The sequence below is a fragment of the Capra hircus genome, chromosome 15 (genome assembly GCF_001704415.2).
Source record: "Capra hircus breed San Clemente chromosome 15, ASM170441v1, whole genome shotgun sequence".
Classification (NCBI taxonomy): domain Eukaryota; kingdom Metazoa; phylum Chordata; class Mammalia; order Artiodactyla; family Bovidae; genus Capra; species Capra hircus.
The window spans coordinates 48,233,318-48,253,058 of NC_030822.1; the positions used below are offsets into that span (position 1 = coordinate 48,233,318).

General features: G+C 46.6%; 1 protein-coding gene across 2 annotated transcripts in view; it reads right to left on the reverse strand.

Moving 5' to 3' along the window:
* GRAMD1B (GRAM domain containing 1B) overlaps window positions 1-19,741 on the reverse strand; it is a 202,848-nt gene that overhangs the window by 131,610 nt on the left and 51,497 nt on the right. For both annotated transcript variants that reach the window (XM_018059627.1, XM_018059626.1), the window contains exon 2: window positions 10,311-10,388. In XM_018059627.1, coding sequence (XP_017915116.1) covers window positions 10,311-10,388 — 78 coding nt within the window. The remainder of the gene's footprint in view (window positions 1-10,310; window positions 10,389-19,741) is intronic.

The window sequence follows — 19,741 nt, forward strand, 5'->3', positions numbered from 1 at the left end:
GCTAGATCTAGTCTGCTTTCAAACAGAAACTTGAGGGGATTATTCTTATGTTTCCAACAAACTAATTCTCTAAAATCAACACTTCTCCCGGCTGCACTCCTGCCCAGGAAGTGACTGTCTCCCTGAAGTTACTTCCTGTGCTGGGGACTCTGCCCCTCATCATGGTCCCAAAGGCTTTTTTCCTTTCTGGATAGACGCTGATGTGAATGAGGAAAATAAATTCTCAGAAGCCCTTCAGTTTGGATGTCTTATTAAGGCATTTCCCTCTCTGCAGTATACAGACTTTAAAAAAATATATTTATTTTTATTTACCTGCTTCTTTGGCTACACTGGGTCTTAGTTGAGGCATACAAGATCTTTAGTTGAGGCATGTGGGATCTAGTTCCCTGACCAGGGATCAAACCTAGGGCCCCTGCACTGGGAGGTTGGAGTCTTAGTCACTGGACCACCAGGCAAGTCCCAATGTGGATTTTTTAAAGAGTACAGTACAGTAGCTACTTTATCTCTAAATATGATATCCATTCTAAACCTTTTACAAGAAAAAAGAAAAATCAATGTTTTATTTAACCAGTGGAAAGTTATTTCATACTGAAGTATTATAATTTTGATCTTTAAAACAGAGAAATCAATATTTTTTTGTCTGCTCTATGAAACAATCCTTCATTCTGCAATTGACAATGTGGTTTGCAGAATTAGGAGCAGCCACAGAAAAGGGTCCATATTACCCACTACACTGGCCAGGCACTACAATGGCCGGTGTGGGAAATGCGATCCTAAACATCAGCGTGTGCTGTCCATCAAACTGGGCCCAGAGCAACGAGCACAAGTTAGATTCCCTCTCCCCAGGGTCCAGATCTCACACTTGCTCTAGGCCAACATATCAGAGGCCAACATCTGAAACGCCCCAGAGAGTCTCTTAATTGGTCAGAAACCTGCTGGAGGAAGGATTAGGTGCAGGGTGTAAAGGTTTGTTCCGAGCTTCGGCTGAGTGATTAATTAGCACTCTGAGGACTTGTTCTCTCCAGGAGAACCCACTGACTGTGAAGGAAAAACTGAATTCATTCAGAAAGACCATGGTGAGCACACACCAGTCCTGAGTTTCCAGGGCAGGGGTCCACAGGGACCACCACAGAAGCATCCTTCAGCTCACAGCCTTCTCTGTTTCCCATACTGCCCAACGTGAGCTAGGGCAAAATTATATCCAACATCCACCATGAAGAGCTCAAGGGGCTGTGGCCAGGGATGAGGACGAAAGGACCAGGGAAGACATTTAAAGGATTTTTCTGAGCAGAGGTTTGGAGGAGAGATCATCCATAGCATTTCATTTGGGTTGTGGTGAAGAAGGAATTCATAGGGCCTGGACTCCATCGTAGGCCTGTTCATGTTGATCATGCTCAGCCACCTTTCCAGTGGACTCTGAACTCTGTGTTTAGTGCCTATGAAAACAACAACAGAAGGATAAGACCCCCTCCAGACATATCGTATCTAGGTTACTCATTGCCTAAGAGAAAACATACACTAATCACCCTTCCTCCAGACAGGCCATAAGTTTTTCTGTATCTATCGGAGTGTAACCGCGGGTTTATTGATTATTGGCTAACTGTTGGACTGTTTGAGCACATGAGCACACAGCACGTGAATGATGGGTTACTGGGGTTGTATTTTCCTTGGTTTATGTAAGTCTCAAGGAATTTGGAGTGGTGGGTTCAGACACACACACATGGGGTATAAAAGATTTTCACAAATGCTGGTCGGGGTCCTTGGCTAAGAGGAGACTCTGCCTTGGACCCGCTGGTGTAATAAACTGCACTACACTATCTGCATTGTCCTTCTGAGTGAGTTTGTTTCCAGGAACACGTGGCTACCAGATTTGGTGCATTGGCTGGGAAACTCCTCACTTTGAGGAGACAGGTCTCATTTGAGGCCACCCCGAGGCTTTGTGGCTTGAATCTCCTAGAGGAGGGAAGGTGCCTCGCCCCTCTGGAAGAATTCAGCCTTTCAACACCCGGTTTCTTTGCTTTGGCAGGTAGTGAACGGCAGCAAGGGAACTGAGCGCTCAGGTGAGGAGGAAACCACCTGGCAGGGTGGAAGAGGGGGCCTGATCACCCCCCTGGGAGGGACTAGAAGGAGCTCGGACCCACAGGAGCCTGGAATAGGCAGATGACAATAGCTTGGTACACAGGTTGATGAGCATGTTAGGGCTTAGGAAAGAAATTTGTGAAGGTCATTTAGGAGGTGGTGTCCATGCCATCTTGGGGAAAATTATTACCAAGCAATCGCCAGGGGATTTTTAGGAGAAGAAACTTGGTCCTTGTGTGCTCATATTCTACCCTCCCCCAGGAGGTGTCCCATCTGCTGTGAAATTCTTGACCCCCTTGGAACTGTCAGGCTGGAAGGAGGGGAATACATAAGCGAATTGGCTTTTCCAGAGATGGCCTAGGACATGGAATATTTAACCCATCTGTGTTTTCATCCACACTTGATCAAGTCCACCAAAGCAGAACGGACTTTGAAAGTTAAGGGAGAAACAGTCTTGGACCAAGTGGTGTTCTGAATTGGCCATGCTGACTGGCAGGTGAAGACATGGCGATCCCTTCTCCCTCTGGGATCTGGCAGGTAAGCCTCTTCTCACCCCAATTAGGAAGGAGGCAGAATGGCAATGTAAGTGTTTCACTGAGTGGAAATATCAGAAGTACATAGGGTACCGAGAACTTCATAGACAGAATGGAAAGGAAAAGTAGAAGAAGGTCCGAGAAGGTAAGCAAGATGGGGGAAAGTAAATCTAAGGCAACTATATTGGAGTGCATGATTAAAAATTTTAAGAAGGGATTTAGAGGTGACTATGGGGTGAAGATGAAGCCTAACCTCTTCCACATACAATGTGAGGTCGAATGGCCCCCTATGGAAGTAGGATGGCCACCAGAGAGCATCATGAACTTAAAAATAGTGGAAGCAGTCTATACAGTAGTCACAGGAGGGCCAGGGCACCTGGATCGATATCCATATATTGACTCATGGCTAGGGTTAGCTCAAGACCCTCCTACTTGAACAAGGTTCTGTATCCAGAAGGGAAAGGGAAAAGTATTAATGGCACAAAAATAGACTGGTGATAAAAAATGAAATTCTACAGGATTTGGACAGGACGACCTGACCCCTCCCCCATACTGGATAATGACGCTCCTGTCTCATGCTCCACCAGGATTGGAGGCGGGCTTAATGCTCAATTCAGGGCCAGGTGAAGTCCTGCAGCAGCCGCTGCTCCTCTGCCAGCTCTCCCTGAGGCCATAGAGCCACCGAGGTGGCTCCGATTGCGGTGACAGACGCCTCCGGCCAGGACTTCCAGGATCTGGCTCCAGCTGAACCGCCCAAGCTATACCCGCCTCTCCCGGAGAGTACTGACAAAAAGGGGAGGGAGACGTTGGAATTAAGCAGAGACTGCGCTCTGCCAGAGAGCCGGAGGGAACGAAAGGGAATAGACAAGAGATCTGCAATGCTAGCTGCTGCTCTGGGAAAGTCTATCTCGGGCCCTCCTGAAAACCTCCTCTGCCCCAGGGACAGGACAGTCCTTCAACCGGTCCCAACGGAGACCCCGGGCCCCATTACAGCCAAACCAGTGTGCCTGGTGCCAAGCTTTTGGCCACTGGAAGAATGAATGCCCTAAGGGAAGGAAGGAAGGAAGAGGAAGCTCCCGCAGTTGTGGGGCTTGCTGGCTTGGAAATTAAATAGGGCTGCCGGGGCTCAGAGATATCAGGTCCCCGAGAGCCCATGGTAACCTTAAAAGTGGGGGACCAAAACATTGACTTCATGGTGGATACAGGAGCAGAACTGTCGGTAGTAACAAAACCTGTGGCACCACTGTCCAAAAAGACTACCGCTGTAACTGGGGTATGGGGAGAAGACATGATTAAATCGTTTTGCCAGCCCAGAAAATGTCAGATGAGGGCACCAAGTGACTCACGAATTCCTCTACATTCCTGAGTGCCGAGTACCCCTGCTGGGAAGAGACTTGCTCTCCAAGCTCGGAGCACAAGTGACTTTCCCCCTGAGGAGGGGCCCACCTTCCGGATGGACTATGACTTATTTGCTCTCTCTCTCAATACCACCCCAAGATGAGTGGAGGTTGCATGAGCCTCCGAAAGCGGAACCGGGTGGGCCGGAAGAACATGAGAGACAGCTAACTCAATTATTCCCTGAGGTCTAGGCAGAAGACAACCTCCTCTACCCCCAAGCTGGCTAAACATCAAGCCCCAGGGATAGTAGAACTCAAACCAGGCACCATTCCGGTTAGAAAGCTCCAGTACCCGCTACTGATAGAGGCCTGGGCCAACATACTGTCCCACATCAATAGACTGAAACAAGCGGGCATTCTAGTAGAGTGCCAGTCAGCTTGGAATACGCCAATCCTGCCAGTCAAAATGGAAGGAGGGCAGGACGATAGATAGGCCTGTACAGGGTCTCAGGCTAGTCAACCAGGCTACTGTGACTTCACACCCCACTGTTCCAAACCCCTATACCTTTTAGCCTCCTCCCGCCAAGGACTAAAGTTTATACTCGCTAGATCTCAAAGGTGCCTTCTGCGTACGCCTCGCCCCAGCATCACAGCCCATCTTTGCCTTTGAATGGGAAGATCCAGTCGGGGGCAACAAGCAACAGCTCATCTGGACTCCCCCACAAGGGTTTAAGAATCCCCCAGCCATCTTTGGGGAAGCCTTGGCTTCTGACCTGAACTCATTCCATCCGGAAGAGTATGGATGTTGGCTCCTACATTACGGGGATGACCTGCTGCTGGCCACCAAGACCAAGGAAAAATGCTGGGAAAGGACAAAAGCATTGCTCCAGCTGCTGATAGAAGCAGGTTGCCGGGTGTTGAAGAAGAAGGCACAGATCTGCAAGGAGGAGGTAAGGTATCTGGGGTTTGTTTTAAAGAAGGACACAAGGGTCCAGACCCTAGTTGGGTCCTGTATACTGATAGCACTAGCCTGATAAAACAAGGACAACGGCTGTCAGGTTGGCCAAAGCGGAAGGGGCCAACAAGACTGAAAAGGGATGGTGGGAATTGCCAAGTGGCAAATTATTGGTACCAGAGGAGCTGGCACACAATCTGGTAAGCCAAACACACCAAGCGACCCACCTAGGCCATGCTGCCTGCTCCCAGGTTAATGCTGCCTCTCGGGTATTCAGACAAAAACCTCTGGGTATTTAGCGGAAAGGCACGCTGCCCTTTGAACACCCGGGAGTGGACTTCACGGAAATGAAACCTCACCAACACTACTGTTACCTGCTGGTCATGGTATGTACGTTCTCGGGATGGGCAGAAGCTTTTCCTACCTGGACTGAAGGAGCATCAGAAGTAGCCCGGTGCCTGCTTAGGGAAATAGTTCCCAAATTTGGACTTCCTACCAGCATTGGTTCAGACAGTGACCTGGCTTTTGTAGCTGATTTAGTACAACAAGTAAGCAAAACTTTAAACATCAAATGGAAACTGCACACTGCATATCGGTCCAGAGTTCTGAGATGGTGGAATGAACCAACTGGACATTAAAGAGACTCTCCAAATGGATCATAGAGACTGACTGCTCCTAGGTGGACTTGCTTCCGACGGCTCTGCTCAGACTCAGGATGACCTCACAGTCCCAAGGCTATTCTCCATACGAAATTGTGTATGGGAGGCCCCCTCCCATTATAAAATAGGTGTCAACAAATTTGCCTCAGGTAAGGGGGGATAGGATTTCACAGCAGATGGAATTGGATAAGGTAATAAATCGGGTAACAGTTTGTACAAGAAAGGGTGCCATTCCCCCTCGGGGAACAGATTCATGAGTTTACGCTTGGTGACCAAGTATGGGTCAAAGATTGGAAACATGATTTGCTAGCCCCTTGGTGAAAGTGCCCTTATGTTATTCTAACTACACCTACTGCAGTTAAAGTTGCAGGTATTGTCCCTTGGATACAAGCGTGAAGAGAACATACCACGTAGACCCCAAAAACGCTGAGTGGACTGCACAGAGGGACCCCGCTGACCCTCGAGAGACTAAGACCATCCTTAAGAAGAAGGAAAAGAAGATCCTGGAGGAGCCCCTTCAGGATGCAGCCACACAACCAACTCCTGCTGCTTGGCCTCACCAACGTGATTTTGAATTTAACTTCCGTTTCAACTCAGGACAATGCTTTCATCTCATGGGCACATTCCCACGCAGACTTCCACACTCCCAGCTGCTGGGTGTGTAGGGCTGTGCCTCTGTCAGTGACGGATGGACTTCCTTGGTGGGTGTCACCGCTCTGCCAAGGAGATTTTAAGCCACTCTGCTCTTTCTGGGATGACAAAAAGAGACCTTCCTCTCTCTTGCCAATCACAACCTCTCCTTGCTCTCTTGGTGTAAGACCTACAGTCAATAGACTCGGGTCATGGGGTTACATTTGATATAAATGCCAGTGTAACAAAAGCCTAACCTACTTGTAAATCTACCCTGGTAGCCCCGGTAAATCTACCTTATTTACATGCAAGGTGGACAAGATCCGTGTTTCAATGGTATGAGTATATTGCTGCCTTATTCGTATCCTCTATAGGGACAACAGATATCATGATTAAAGCAGAGGCCTTGACTGATTTCACACAACAGGCCCTCCTAGATAGAACAAAAGCCACCCAAGCCCTAAATGAAGAGCAAATCCAAATGTTTAAGCGGTGATTCATAATAGAGTGGCTTTGGACATACTCACAGCTGCTCAAGGAGGGACCTGTGCCATAATTAAGGTTGAATGTTGTGTATACATTCCTGACTTGTCTGACAATGTATCGACTGCTTTAGATGACATGAAAAACCAGGTAAAGCAATGTCAAATGAAAACATTCCTTTCTGGACTTCGGTCCTATCTTGGGTGAAGGGTGGAAAACTATATTTACCACTGTTATAGTTGCCTTGATAGTTCTGCTTTGTGGACCCTGAATTTTACAATGTGTTATGAACTTAGTAACCCGAAGGTTGTAGTTATTCTCCCAAATTGGCGGTCGGAGAGCCAGGGTGCAATATATCCCTGTGAATGATGCTCATAATGTGAATTAAGAGCATCAAGACGGGGGAATGAAGAAGGAATTCATAGGGCCTGGACTCCATCTTAGGCCTGTTCATGCTGATCATGCTCAGCCACCTTTCCAATGGACTCTGAACTCTGTGTTTAGTGCCTATGAAAACAACAACAGAAGGATAAGACCCCCTCCAGACCGGGGGACCTTGAAGATCGTATCTAGGTTACTCATCGCCTAAGAGAAAACATACACTAATCACCCTTCCTCCAGACAGGCCATAAGTTTTTCTGTATCTATCGGAGTGTAACCTCGGGTTTATTGATTATTGGCTGACTGTTTGACTGTTTGAGCACATGAGCACATAGCACGTGAATGATGGGGTTACTGGGATTGTATTTCCCTCAGTTTATGTAAGTCTCAAGGAATTTGGAGTGGTGGGTTCAGACACACACACATGGGGTATTAAAGATTTTCACAAATGCTGGTCGGAGTCCTTGGCTAAGAGGAGACTCTGCCTTGGGCCCGCCGGTGTAATAAACTGCACTCCACTATCTGCATTGTCCTTCAGAGTGAGTTTGTTTCCTGGAACACGTGGCTACAACAGTGGGATGGGGCAGAGAAACAGCTAAAATATCACTTTTATCAGCGTACAATCCAAAGTACTGAACAAAATCAAGGCTGACTCTAGTTAGCAAGGAGCCGTGGGAAAAACGTGCTGCAGAGTCTGTGCAAGTTGGCACCTACTCATCTCTCCCAGGAACATCGCAAGCGGCAGAGACAAAACAGAGGACTGAGGAGCTGCCCATCAACTGAAGGCATGATGATCAGAAATGGACGGTTTCCGGAGATGTGCAGCGCACAACATGGGGAAGGGAGTTGTGCTGGGGAACTCTACAGACCCTTCCAATTTTGGAAGCATGGGTTGTCGAAATCCAGAGAGCACTGAAAAGAGGGCGAAGGCCACTCTAGATGATTTCAGATGCACAAAGCAGTGAGCAGCGGCTGGAAGCGAGACCTTAATTCCCTGGTCACCTAGGTGGAAACCAGGAATCTTAACTGATAGGCCACAGGGACTAGTGGCTAGAATCTAAGTCCCCGGTCCCTGTCTACCTTGAAAGGAGAAATCAGGCAAGGAGGGAGAGGAAGTAAAGCATTCATTAGAAAGCCAGAGCACATGGGCAAACTCCATTCAGTTGCTAGAGTTGTGCCTTTGGGAGGTTTAAATCCTTTGTAAGGGGCCAGTCTTCTGGGTCTTTGTCTGCTTCTTAGGCAATCTTGTTTTGAACAGCCCCAACCCACTCCACCCCCCACCACGCATTTAATTTGTCTAGGGACCCTCCCCTAGGTGGGATCATAGGCTCAGTGAAGGTGGATTTCATCGCAGGGGCGTATGGGAGGCAGAGGGCAAGAATGCCTGTAGCCTGGCACCCCCTGCCTTTTTGACCTCGTTAAACCTTTGTGCAAGTGTAGCTTCTCCTTGCCGCAAGGATGGAAATGTATGACCTCCTGATCTTCTAATAGGGCTTAGTTCTGTTCCTACCATAAAAGGGTCCAATATCTTGTTATTCACCCTATTCCTGTCGTTTCTTTTATCAAGGTGTAGATCCCAAAATGTAGATAGGAGTCTGGCCACAAACATGTAGCCTGGGGCCCATTTGTCTCCTGGCTCAGAAAATGTAAACAGGGGCCTGGGAATGAGTGTTGGGCCTGCAGCCCATCTTTTTGTCACCCCGGGAAGTGTGAACAGGGGGCCAGTTGTAAATGTCTAACCTGCAGCCCATCTAATATCTCATGCCTCCTAGAGACTGAGGGAACTGCCATCGGATCATAACTGATCAAGCATCTTGATGAACGTGATTAGTCTCTGTCCCTTGGGGACCCCAGGAAGAAAATGAAAGTGTGAGTCATTCAGTCATGTCAGACTCTTTGCGACCCCATGGACTAACCCCATCAGGCTCCTCTGTCCATGGAACTTTCCAGGCAAGAATACTGGAGTGGGTTGCCATTTACATCTCCAGGGGAACTTTCCAACTCAGGGAGTGAACCCAGGTCTCCTGCATTACAGGCAGATTCTTTACCATCTGAGCCACCAGGGGTGCCCCATGCCTCCACCTAAATTGATGAGCTGAACTGTCAATCATGGCTAGTAATAAGCACAGAACTGAGAACTATAGCAAGAGACATAAAGCTTTCTAAATCTAAAGAGAAGGTCCCAGCCTCTAAAGCATGCGTGTTCTGTTGTATCTTGACTCTTTTTGTGACCCCATGGACTGTATGTAGCCTGCCAGGCTCCTCTGTTCCTGGAATTTTCCAGGCAAGAACATGGGAGTGAGTTGCCATTTCCTCCTCCAGGGGATCTTCCCACCCCAGGAATCAAACCTCAATCGCCTGTGCCTCCTGCACGGTAGGTGGCTTCTTTACCACCAAGCACCCTGGGGGCCCAGAAATGGCTTTCTTGACGTTAAGAGAAGCCATTCTGTGATTCAAGAAGCTTAAGAGAAGTAAGGGAAGACAGGGACAAAGGAAAATCAGTCAGGAAACACAGTCCTAGTTGCCCCCCCTCCCCCCCCCCGCCACCCCCCCCCCGCCACCCCCCTCCCCCCCCCCCCCCGCTCCCCGTCAAGGACTGCACATAATCACCTGACACAAGTGTACAAGCTCTGCAGGAACTGAGACCTCCACCCAAGTGGAGGATGGAAGGACCCTCCTGACTTCTTTCAACTAGAGCCTGAACTCTGTTGACCTTTGTCCCAATTCTATGCTGAATTCTCCTCCATTCAAGCGCCTGCATGAATATGCATGTACCCCTAGCTTTAGCATAAATCCCCTTCTCTGGATCTTTGACTTGGCAGTATCTTTTGGTTGACACCCAGCAAGAGGCAAACCCAGCTTTCAGGTACCACTCTGAATACACACACGCACCATCCCAGGCCATGCCGTTTTTCTCAGGCTTGGAAACACCCTTTCCCTCTCCAGATCCACAGCACTCCCAACCTTTACAGGGCACCTCAGGTCCCGCTCCAACATCTTCCCAACAGACTTGGTTTCCACACACTGACTTCTCCCTCTGCTGAGCACCAAAAGCCTTTGGAACCAGTGCCCTCTCAGGTAGAGGGGGTAGTGTTCTTTCTGACCCGTGCTGGAGCACAGAGGTCAGGCCAGCTTCTGTTTCTCTGCAGTTTCTCGTGGTTCTCGCTTCTGGCAGAAACTTGATCTTCCTCAAACATCTTCCCCGTCCCCCGTCATCGCTGGCCTCCCGTCCTCCCCAGCCACGCGATCTCACCTTTCTTCCCGCACGCGAGGACTCAGGAACCTGCTGGAGTCATCGTCATGGCTGCTCTGCTGGCTGCTCTGCTGGCTGCTGCGGAAAGACAGGATGTGAACGGTTAACGTTCGCCTCCTTTCTCAACCCTGGGGTAAGCGCCAAGACTCCAGGGAAACAGGGTTACAACATTTTAAAGGTACACGTTCCCTCCCCCTGCCGTGGAAGTTGACACAGAGGACATAACTGGTAGGCAGTGGAACTGAGACCTTCTGAAAACCCCACCCATCCTACCTTAAGCTCCCGGGAAGATCCTGACCTATTACCTGGCTCTTCCCAGGCCAGTGTCAAGGAGCAAGTGCCTCTGGCATTCTCTGTCCCTGGGCCTCTAGATCTGCAGGAGAGGGTAACAATCCCATTCTTCACCTGAGACCCACAGGTGCGGGCACAGCCGATAGGGCAGGAAGGGGAGGGGGTGGTGGGGGAGAGAGGAATTCCAGCAGGACAAAGACTTGAGACCTGATGGAGCCTGGGGCCACCTGGCAGGATTCTTTGCCTCCTGGGAGAGCCGGCAAGGAGGGTGAGCAGAGGAATTAGAAGGTGGAGTTTCTCCACTCCTTAAAGCCCTGGAAGCATGATGATTAAGGAGCTTCAGTTCACAGAGTTCTTAAAGTGCATACTGTGGAGCCCTACACTAAGGTCACAAGATGAAAATCTCCAGAATTACCTAAGCCCCGTAGCAACTGTTGCCAAGAGCCTCCGGATCTAAACCTGCTAGGTCCTAGACTCCGAATTAGGTAAAATACCCACCCTATTATCCACCCTTCCAGTAGGAGTATTCTCTGCCTTGTTGCTATTCAGTTGCTAAGCTGTGTCTTGACTCTGCAATCCTGTGACCTGCAGCATGCCAGGCCTCCCTGTCCTTCACTATGTCCCAGAGTTTGCTCAAATTCACGTCCATTGAGTTGGTGATGCTATCTAACCATCTCATCCTCTGCGGCCCCCTTCTCCTACCCTCAATCTTTCCCAGCTTCAGGGTCTTTTCCAATAAGCTGGCTCTTTACATCAGGTCGGGAAAGTCCTGGAACTTCAGCTTCAGCATCAGTCCTTCCAGTGACTGTTCGGGGTTGATTTCCTTTAGGACTGACTGGTTTGATCTCCTTGCTGTCCGGGGGACTCTGAAGTCTTTTCCACCACCACAATTCGAAAGCATCAAGGCTATAAAAACTGGCTACTAGCCTGTGAAAGGGGTTCAGCTGTTCAGCTGAACCATGAGCTGGTCAGCTGTTCAAAGAGCAATAAACTCTAATCTCTCATTCTGCCTCTGTCTGGAAATTCTCTTCCAAACAGTGCACATACCATGACACTTAAAGTTATGTGTAATCCAATAGTCATTTATCTTACTCAAGAGAAAGAAAGGCTGTTTGGACATTTTACGATACTAGCTGAACCTAAAGCTGGTGATCAGTCATTTGTATTAACTGCTAATTATTAAGTACTCCAGGTATCTAATCAAGAGTCCTTAAGCCATGGCCCCCTGGCCAAATCTGGAGCCCCCGCAGTCTAAGAATGGTGCTTGCTTTTTTAAACGGTTGGGAATTTTAAAAAAGTTTTTTTAATGATAATAATATTTCATGACACATGAAAATTACATGAAATTCAAAATTATATGTCATAAATACAGGTTTACTGGAACACAGCCACCCTCATACATTTACATAGTAATCAGGACTGCTCTTGCTACAAGGGCGGAGCTGTGTAGGTTAAGGCAGAACTGAATTAAGTGCAGCAATGAGGCCATTAGTCCCACAAAACCTAAATATTTACTGTATGACCCCTTACAGAAAATGTTAGCAAACCCCTGTTTTGTATAAATTCTATTGATAATAAATTGTTATTACCATACATGTCACTCTAACCCAGGCCCAGTAGGACCAATATTGTTCCCTTGTTCTGCTGGATAGTTTACAGCCATAAAAAGCACTGATCTCTACACCGTATATTCCTTAGACTAGATCCGCAGCAGACAGCAAACTCTGAACGATCTTACAGGGTAAGTGCTTGTCGCAGTGCCTGCACACTTTCCATCATAGAAGTGATTTTATAACCATGCTCTCATGATCCCATCTTTCAGCAAGAAGTAAATGAACTCAGAAGCAATTTACAACACATTTTCAAATACACACACACGCACAACACACACACATGCCAGAAATCAGAAAAGCGCCACATACGAAGCTTCCAGTTGCCTAGCAGAAAAAAGTGTGTACACAGAGCACTTTTTTCGCCACTCATTCCCTATGGAATGGCTACTCGTCATTTGACCTGCCCTTTAAAAACATGTACTCAAAAAAAAAAAAAAAAAAAACCATGTACTCCATCATATATAAAATAGATCACCAGTGGGAATTTGATGTATGACTCAGGGAGCTGAAACAAGTGCTCTGTAAAACAGCCTAGAGGGGTGAGCTGGGGTAGGAGGTGGGATGTATATCTATGGCTGATTCATATTGATGTATGGCAGAAACAAACACAAAACTGTAAAGCAATTATCCTTCAATTAAAAATAAGTGAATTTTAAAAAAACCTCATAACAAATTATACTATCATGTTGCTAACCCACTGGACTTTTTTACATTGGGACTGACCTGTCATATGGATCAAGTATCCTCCTCTATACAACCTAGGATAGGTGTTAAGGCTACAGCAGGCAACCCACAGATGACTAGAACTCAAATTCCAAAGTAGACCCATTATCAAGAGAGGAATACCAAAATAATACTACTAAAAAGAGAGAGAGAGAAATATCAGTCTACATTTCTGGCAGCACAGTGGAGAAGTAGGAAGGAGGGGTGTCTGGAGCCCCGTGATTTACACTATCTAAAACCCAAAGGGGTTCCACCAATCCAATGACCACGCTCCGCACTACAGCCTCTTCATGGAAGAAATTAAACTTGACTCCATTTAAGCTACAATGGGCTGTTCTTCCTTCTCACCCTACCTTCCCTCGGGCTATCAAAACTGCTCAGTCGTGTCCGATCCTTTATGATCCCATGGACTATAGCCTGCCAGGCTCCTCTGTCCATGGGATTTCCCAGGCAAGAACAGTGGAGTGGATGGCCATTTCCTCTTCCGGGGGATCTTCCTGAACCTTCGTTTCTGGCATTGGCAGACGGATTCTTTACCACTGCACCACCTGGGAAGCCTAAAAAGGGAGCTCCCAGGACCAAATGACAAGAACCAGGGTTTCAGAAAAATAATTCTGAGCTGATATTAACAAGTTATCCCGCTAGATGGCACTGCCGTCTTCCAAACCAGAACCTGAAGGCAGCCAACCCATCCAGCTTCTGAAACCAAAACTAGAACCAACCTTCCGGCGCCCCCTTCTGGCCTTCCCATTGCTTAGGAAACAGTTCAGAGAGCAGAGATAAAAGCAATAATGGATCACCTTCAAACTATTTATTGGTTCTAAGCAACTAAGAAATATCAACTGCATGCATTCAACAAGTATTTATAATGCCCTCTATGTGCACATATATGAAGAAGAGGCAGCATGAAGGTTAGGTTTAGACCTTAGAATATTCTGCCTAAGATTATCTTTCACTTCCTACTATCACGACTCTGAGCAACTTATCAAACAGTGTTTTCCTTACCTACAAAATGAAGACAGATGTTATGACAGTTCTTAACAGTCATAAGGATTAAAGAATACAAAGCTATTCTAAGAATTAAAGAAATATCAAGAACAGTGTTTGGCACATATTAACGGCTGTGTGTGCACGCTCAGTGGTGTCCGACTCCTTGTGACCCCATGGACTGTAGCCCACCAGGCTCCTCTGTCCATGGGATTTTCCAGGCAAGAATATTGGAGTGGGTTGCCATTTCCTTCTCCAAGGGATCTTCCCAACCCAAGGATCAAACCCTTGTTTCTCGTATCTCCTGCATTGGCAGCCAGGTTCTTCACCAGTCGGGCAACACCGGAAGCCCATTAACTGCTGTAAAAAATGCTATTATTATGTGTAAGGCATCATTTTGTGGGTCATGGAAAATAAAGACGTGAATCAGACAAGGATCTCTGTCTGATCTCAAACATCTCTCAGCATGTTCACAATCTGGAAAGTAAGAGTCAGTATAAACTACGTTTAAAAGTAGAAAATGACAGCTCTTAGAAGTCAATATTAAATGCTACAGAAACAAAGACCAGAGAAAGATCATTTCCTTCCGGGGCTGGTGAGAGAAAACTGACTCAACAGCAAAGGTTTTTTGCTGACACTTGAAATTCAAACAGATTCAGGATGCACAGAAGAGAGGGTTCTGGTTCAGTTCAACTCACCAAACATGGACCACATGCAGCAATGGCAACAGGGTGAAAGGACACAGGTCGCAGACACTTTTGCTGGGGGATTTGAGGCAACACAGTGAAAAGGTGAACGTGAAACAGAGGAGGCCTGTGGTAAATCCACGGCAACAACCTCTGCAGAGTGCACAGGCTCCTCCCCCCAACAGGAGGAGCCTGGTCCTCTCTCCTCCCATTTTCAGAACATTTTTTTCACCACCATCTTTAAAGGTGAGATAGAGGCCAATCACTCCCATCCGCCACTCAACTCCATGAAATGATCTTTGTTGAGCAGAATTTCCAGAGATTCAGATGCAACCTCTCTCTCAAAAAAACAAAACAAAACAAAAAACCTCTCAGCTCCTCTCTTACATGAGCCTTTTCAAATGATACAGGCCACCTGGACACTGGGCAGCTTGCCCTGCCCTCTACATCAATCTGCCAGGCTTCTGAGGTCATGAAGAAAGGCCACCACCACAGCAGGGTGTTTACAGAGGAGTGTGGGAGGCTTGGGGCTTCCCTGTGGTTCAGTGGTCCATCTGCCAATGCAGGAGACACAAAAGACAGGAGTTTGATCCCTGGGTGGGGAAGATCCCCTGGAGGAGGAAACAGCAACCCACTCCAGCATTTTTGCCTGGAGAATCCCATGGACAGAGGAGCCTGGTGGGCTACAGTCCAAAGAGTCAGAAAATTACTGAGGTGACTCAGCAGGCATGCGTGCACGTGGGAGGCTGGAAGGTCAAGGGCCACATCCAGAGTGAGTCCATTTCAGTCAAGGCCTTGGAGAGGCAGGTGACCAGTGTGGGTTCTGCAGCGTAAGGAAGGTAAGAAGAATTTAGAGGAAGGCCAGCAGAGGTTGCTCACAGATAAAAATATTTTGTCAGAAAGTCTGATTTGGGGTGACTTAGCCTGGGCACCAGATGACCCAAAGTCAGCTTAACAACGCAAGGAAGCAGTTGTATAAGCAACCGTTTTTTGCCTTTTCCTCAGAAGAGCTAGAAAAGGGACGAGGAAGACTAAAAGTCTCTCCTGTTATAAATTCAAGCTGCTGATAAAATTCACTATAGAAATTCAATTTTGAAACACCAGACGGAGTTACCAAATAAGGTGGGGGAAATGCTTCTTTACATTCCAGAATGTCCCTAAGGGAAACTAGCTTAAGTGAATTGAATCCAGAGTCCTGGTTTTGTTTCTCTGCCAGCAAGTCAGTGCTGGGAGCTTATCCTAGAAGGTCACACTAAACCAGGAATGTTGGCTGGAAAAAATCCATTCCATCTGAGGCAGCGTACACCCCAGAGGCAGAAATTCACAGGCTAGAGCAGGAAGTTCTGCAATGCAGTCTAGGTAAATTCCCATGATCCACTGGTAAATTCCCATGATCCCACTGGTCTCTCTTCCCCACCCACCTTCATCCCTGGGCACTGGCAGGAAGGACGTTCAGCCTAAACACACAAGCTACTGGGAAGGTGACCTTTTGTCCTCTGTGAAATACCGCTTCACTCGGAGGGAAATTAACTTTGGCATGTTTTTTGAGCTGGTGCTTCATAAGCAGAAACAACTCTTTCTTACCCAGATGACACTACTGTGACTCCCAAACCCAGAAGGGGTTTGAGAAATTCTGGAGATTCCAAGCAGTTATGGGGATGTGTGAGCTGTCATTTAGTATTTCCAGAGCCTGGTGGAATCTGTACATTTACCCACACTAAGGCTGTGCCTCATTTTTCGCATTTGTTTTGGCCTGTAATCAGAGCAATTTAGTGTGTTGATACCAATTATCTTATGCTAATTAGAAGCTCTGAAAAGCTCAGTGTGGCTTTGATTGATGTATGTCTTGGATTAGTACAAGTGGGGGAAGAAATCATTTGAAGCAGTGGATGTAACAGAATTATTCTGAAAGTGTTAGTCGCTCAGTAGCATCTCACTCTTTGTGACTCCAGACTGTAGCCTGCCAGGCTCCACTGTCCATGGGGTTTCCCAGGCAAGAATACTGGAGTGGGTTGTCATTCCCTTCTCCAGAGGATCTTCTCAACCCAGGGATTGAACCTGGGTCTCTTGCAGTGGCAGGCAGATTCTCTGCCATCTGAGCTATCAAGGAAGGCTGTCTCTAGTATGGAGACAGACAAACCTAGGTTCACCCCTGGCTTTGCTTCTTATTGGCCCTATAAGTTTGACAAGTCATTTACCCTCTCTCAGCCTATTTCCCTGGAAAATAAGAACAATAACACACCATTTATAGAACTGTACTGAGGCTTAAGTTGTGAGTAATCTAATCACAATACCTGACTTCAGGATTTGGAGTCTGGTAGATTCAAGTTTTGCCACTTAGCACAGTGACATCGGGCAAATTATTTTCCCAAGTGTCAGACAAGGATATTCTACATGACTTTAAAGACTGTAATGAGGATTACAAATGGTAGAAACCATCTACCATTTGTAAACATCTAGGGCCATGTTGGGCTTCTCAGGTGGCTCAGTGGTAAAGAATTCCCCTGCCAATGCAGGGGACTCAAAAGACTCAGATTCGATGGGGAAGTGGGGAAGATCCCCTGGAGTAGGAAATGACAACTCATTCCAGTATTGTTGCCTGGAAAATTCCATAGCGAGGCCACAGTCCACAGGGTTGCAACGAGTCAGACACAACTGAGGACACACACAGGTCCATGTTGGGGCCTTGGCAGGTGTACCTGAAATGCTGGACATTCATTGGACTTTAATAGTCACAGTTACTTCGGCAGATAAGTACTTTGAAACATCCAATACATGGAAGGGAAACAGCAGAAGAGACCTTTATGGTAAAAATGTTGAGAGCCACTGACTTGAAAAGTAGACTCACACCATCACTGACAAAAGACCGAGTTTTCATGTTGGATTATATGCACCTGCAAAATGACTCTGGCATCTACCATTTTAGTTTAAGTAAGAAGGGTGTCTGGAGGGAGAAAGGCAGGTAGCAAATAAGTAGAGGATAAAAGGGAATAGTTTCTGTTTGTCATCTGGCAAGCGGCTATAAGAAAGTCTAATAATAGAAAGAAAGTAAACAGATGTGATTTGAGACACTGCCAAGGACTGCCAGCTTTTTACACAACATACCTGAATATTCTCAAATACTACTTAGAAAATTACATGCTATGCATGAAAATTAATGATATGTCTGCAAAGATAGCAGGGACTGCTTCTGCTTAATGATTCCCCTGGGAACAAGTAGCAAGGTGGGTAGCTGGTCAAAGATTCAGGGATTCAGAATCCAGCTAAATGTCTTTCAACTCACTACAACTCACTATCCTCCTCTATTTAGGTTTTGCTGTTGCTTTTGGCTGTGCTGCCCTGCTTATGAGATTTTTAATTCCCCAAAAAGGGATCCAAGACTCTTCAGAGTCCCTTGGACAGCAAGGAGATCAAATCAGTCAATCTTAAAGGAAATCAACACTGAATACTCATTGGAAGGACGGATGCTAAAGTTGAAGCTCCAATACTTTGGCCACGTGATGTGAACAGCTGACTTATTGGAAAAAGACCGAGGCTGGGAAAGATTGAAAGCAGAAGGGAAAGAGAGCAAAAAGGATGAGATGGTAGGATGGCATCACTGATGCAATGGACATGAACTTGAGCAAACTCTCGGAGATGCAGAGGGACAGGGAACCATGGCAGGCTGCAGTGCCTGGGGTTGCAAAGAGTTGGACATGACTGGGCAACTGAACAACAACCAAACCAGGGATCGAACCTGTGCCCTTGGCAGTCAAAGCACAGTCTCACCCCTGGACAGCCAGGGAATTCCCAATACTTCTCTATTTAATAGCTTTTTTGCCTGTAAACATATCCATGTCTCTGACTTTAAAAAAAATCTCTCCCTATCTCCTTTATGCTTCCTTCCTTTCCTTCAGGGCCATTTTTTAATTGAACGAACACATTATTTGGTGATTGCCAAACTTCATCACAACTGTATCACAGATTTACATCTAATGTGTTGTGATGATTAAGTGGTTATTAAAAATAAAGAAAAGACACTTATCTCCCTATTTCAAGCATATCTCATTTATTCTGATTTTTCTAGGTAATTTAAAATTCTTCATCTTAAAACATTTAAAATATTATCACATCTAACGCTCCTTTGTGTGTGCGCGTTCGACTCTGTGTGAGTCTATGGACTGTAGCCCACCAGCTCTTCTGTCCATGGGAGTCTTAGGCAAGAATACTGGAATGCGTTGTCATTTCTTCCTCCAGGGGATCTTCCCGATCCTGGGATCAAACCTGTGTCTCCTGCATTGGCAGGTGGAGTCTTTACCACTGAGCCACGTGGGAAGCTTCTACGGCCATCAGTAAACTTTAACTTACTTAAAAAAAAAAACAAAAAACAACTATCAGGATAAGCTGGGAGCTTTACTACGCAGATTCTTTGGCCTCTTCCTCCAATTTATGAAGTCAGAGGCTGAGCCTACTCAAGAATACATCTTTTTAAAAAGTGTCCAGTGATTCTGGGGGGCAACCAAGATTGAGACCTCTGCCTCTACTTCATCACCACTGACTTGTGAATTAGTTGCTGCAACCTGGACCACACTCCTCCCCTGCCTTGCCGTCAACCAGGACCTCTGTTACTGCCAGCCAATGACAACAGTTATTTATCTATCCTAACCTCATTTAACCACCCAGGCAGTTCTGCCACTGATGATTATTCCCATTCTTTAAACTTCACCCTTTTTGCCTTCTATGACACAACCATCTGCTGGTTCTTGGATTTTATCCTGTTTATGGGTTTCTCTTCTTTTTTAGCAAACTTTGTGGACTCTTCTGTTTGGTCCTAAAATGTTTCCGAGGACTCATTAAGCCACTCATTTAATAAATTATCTGATACCCATTATGAAAGCGTTAGTGGCTCAGTCGTGTCCGACTCTTTGTGGCAGTTTCCTCTGTCCATGGAATTCTCAATACTGGAATGGACAGCCATTCCCTTCTCCAGGGGATCTTCTCTGACCCAGGGATCAAACCTGGGTCTCCTAAATTGCAGTAGATTCTTTATTGTCTGAGCCACCAGAGAAGTCCACAATACCAACTATAGACTGGGCATTGTTCTAGAATTTAGATACAAAATACAGAGTAGTAAACAAAACTGAAGAAACCT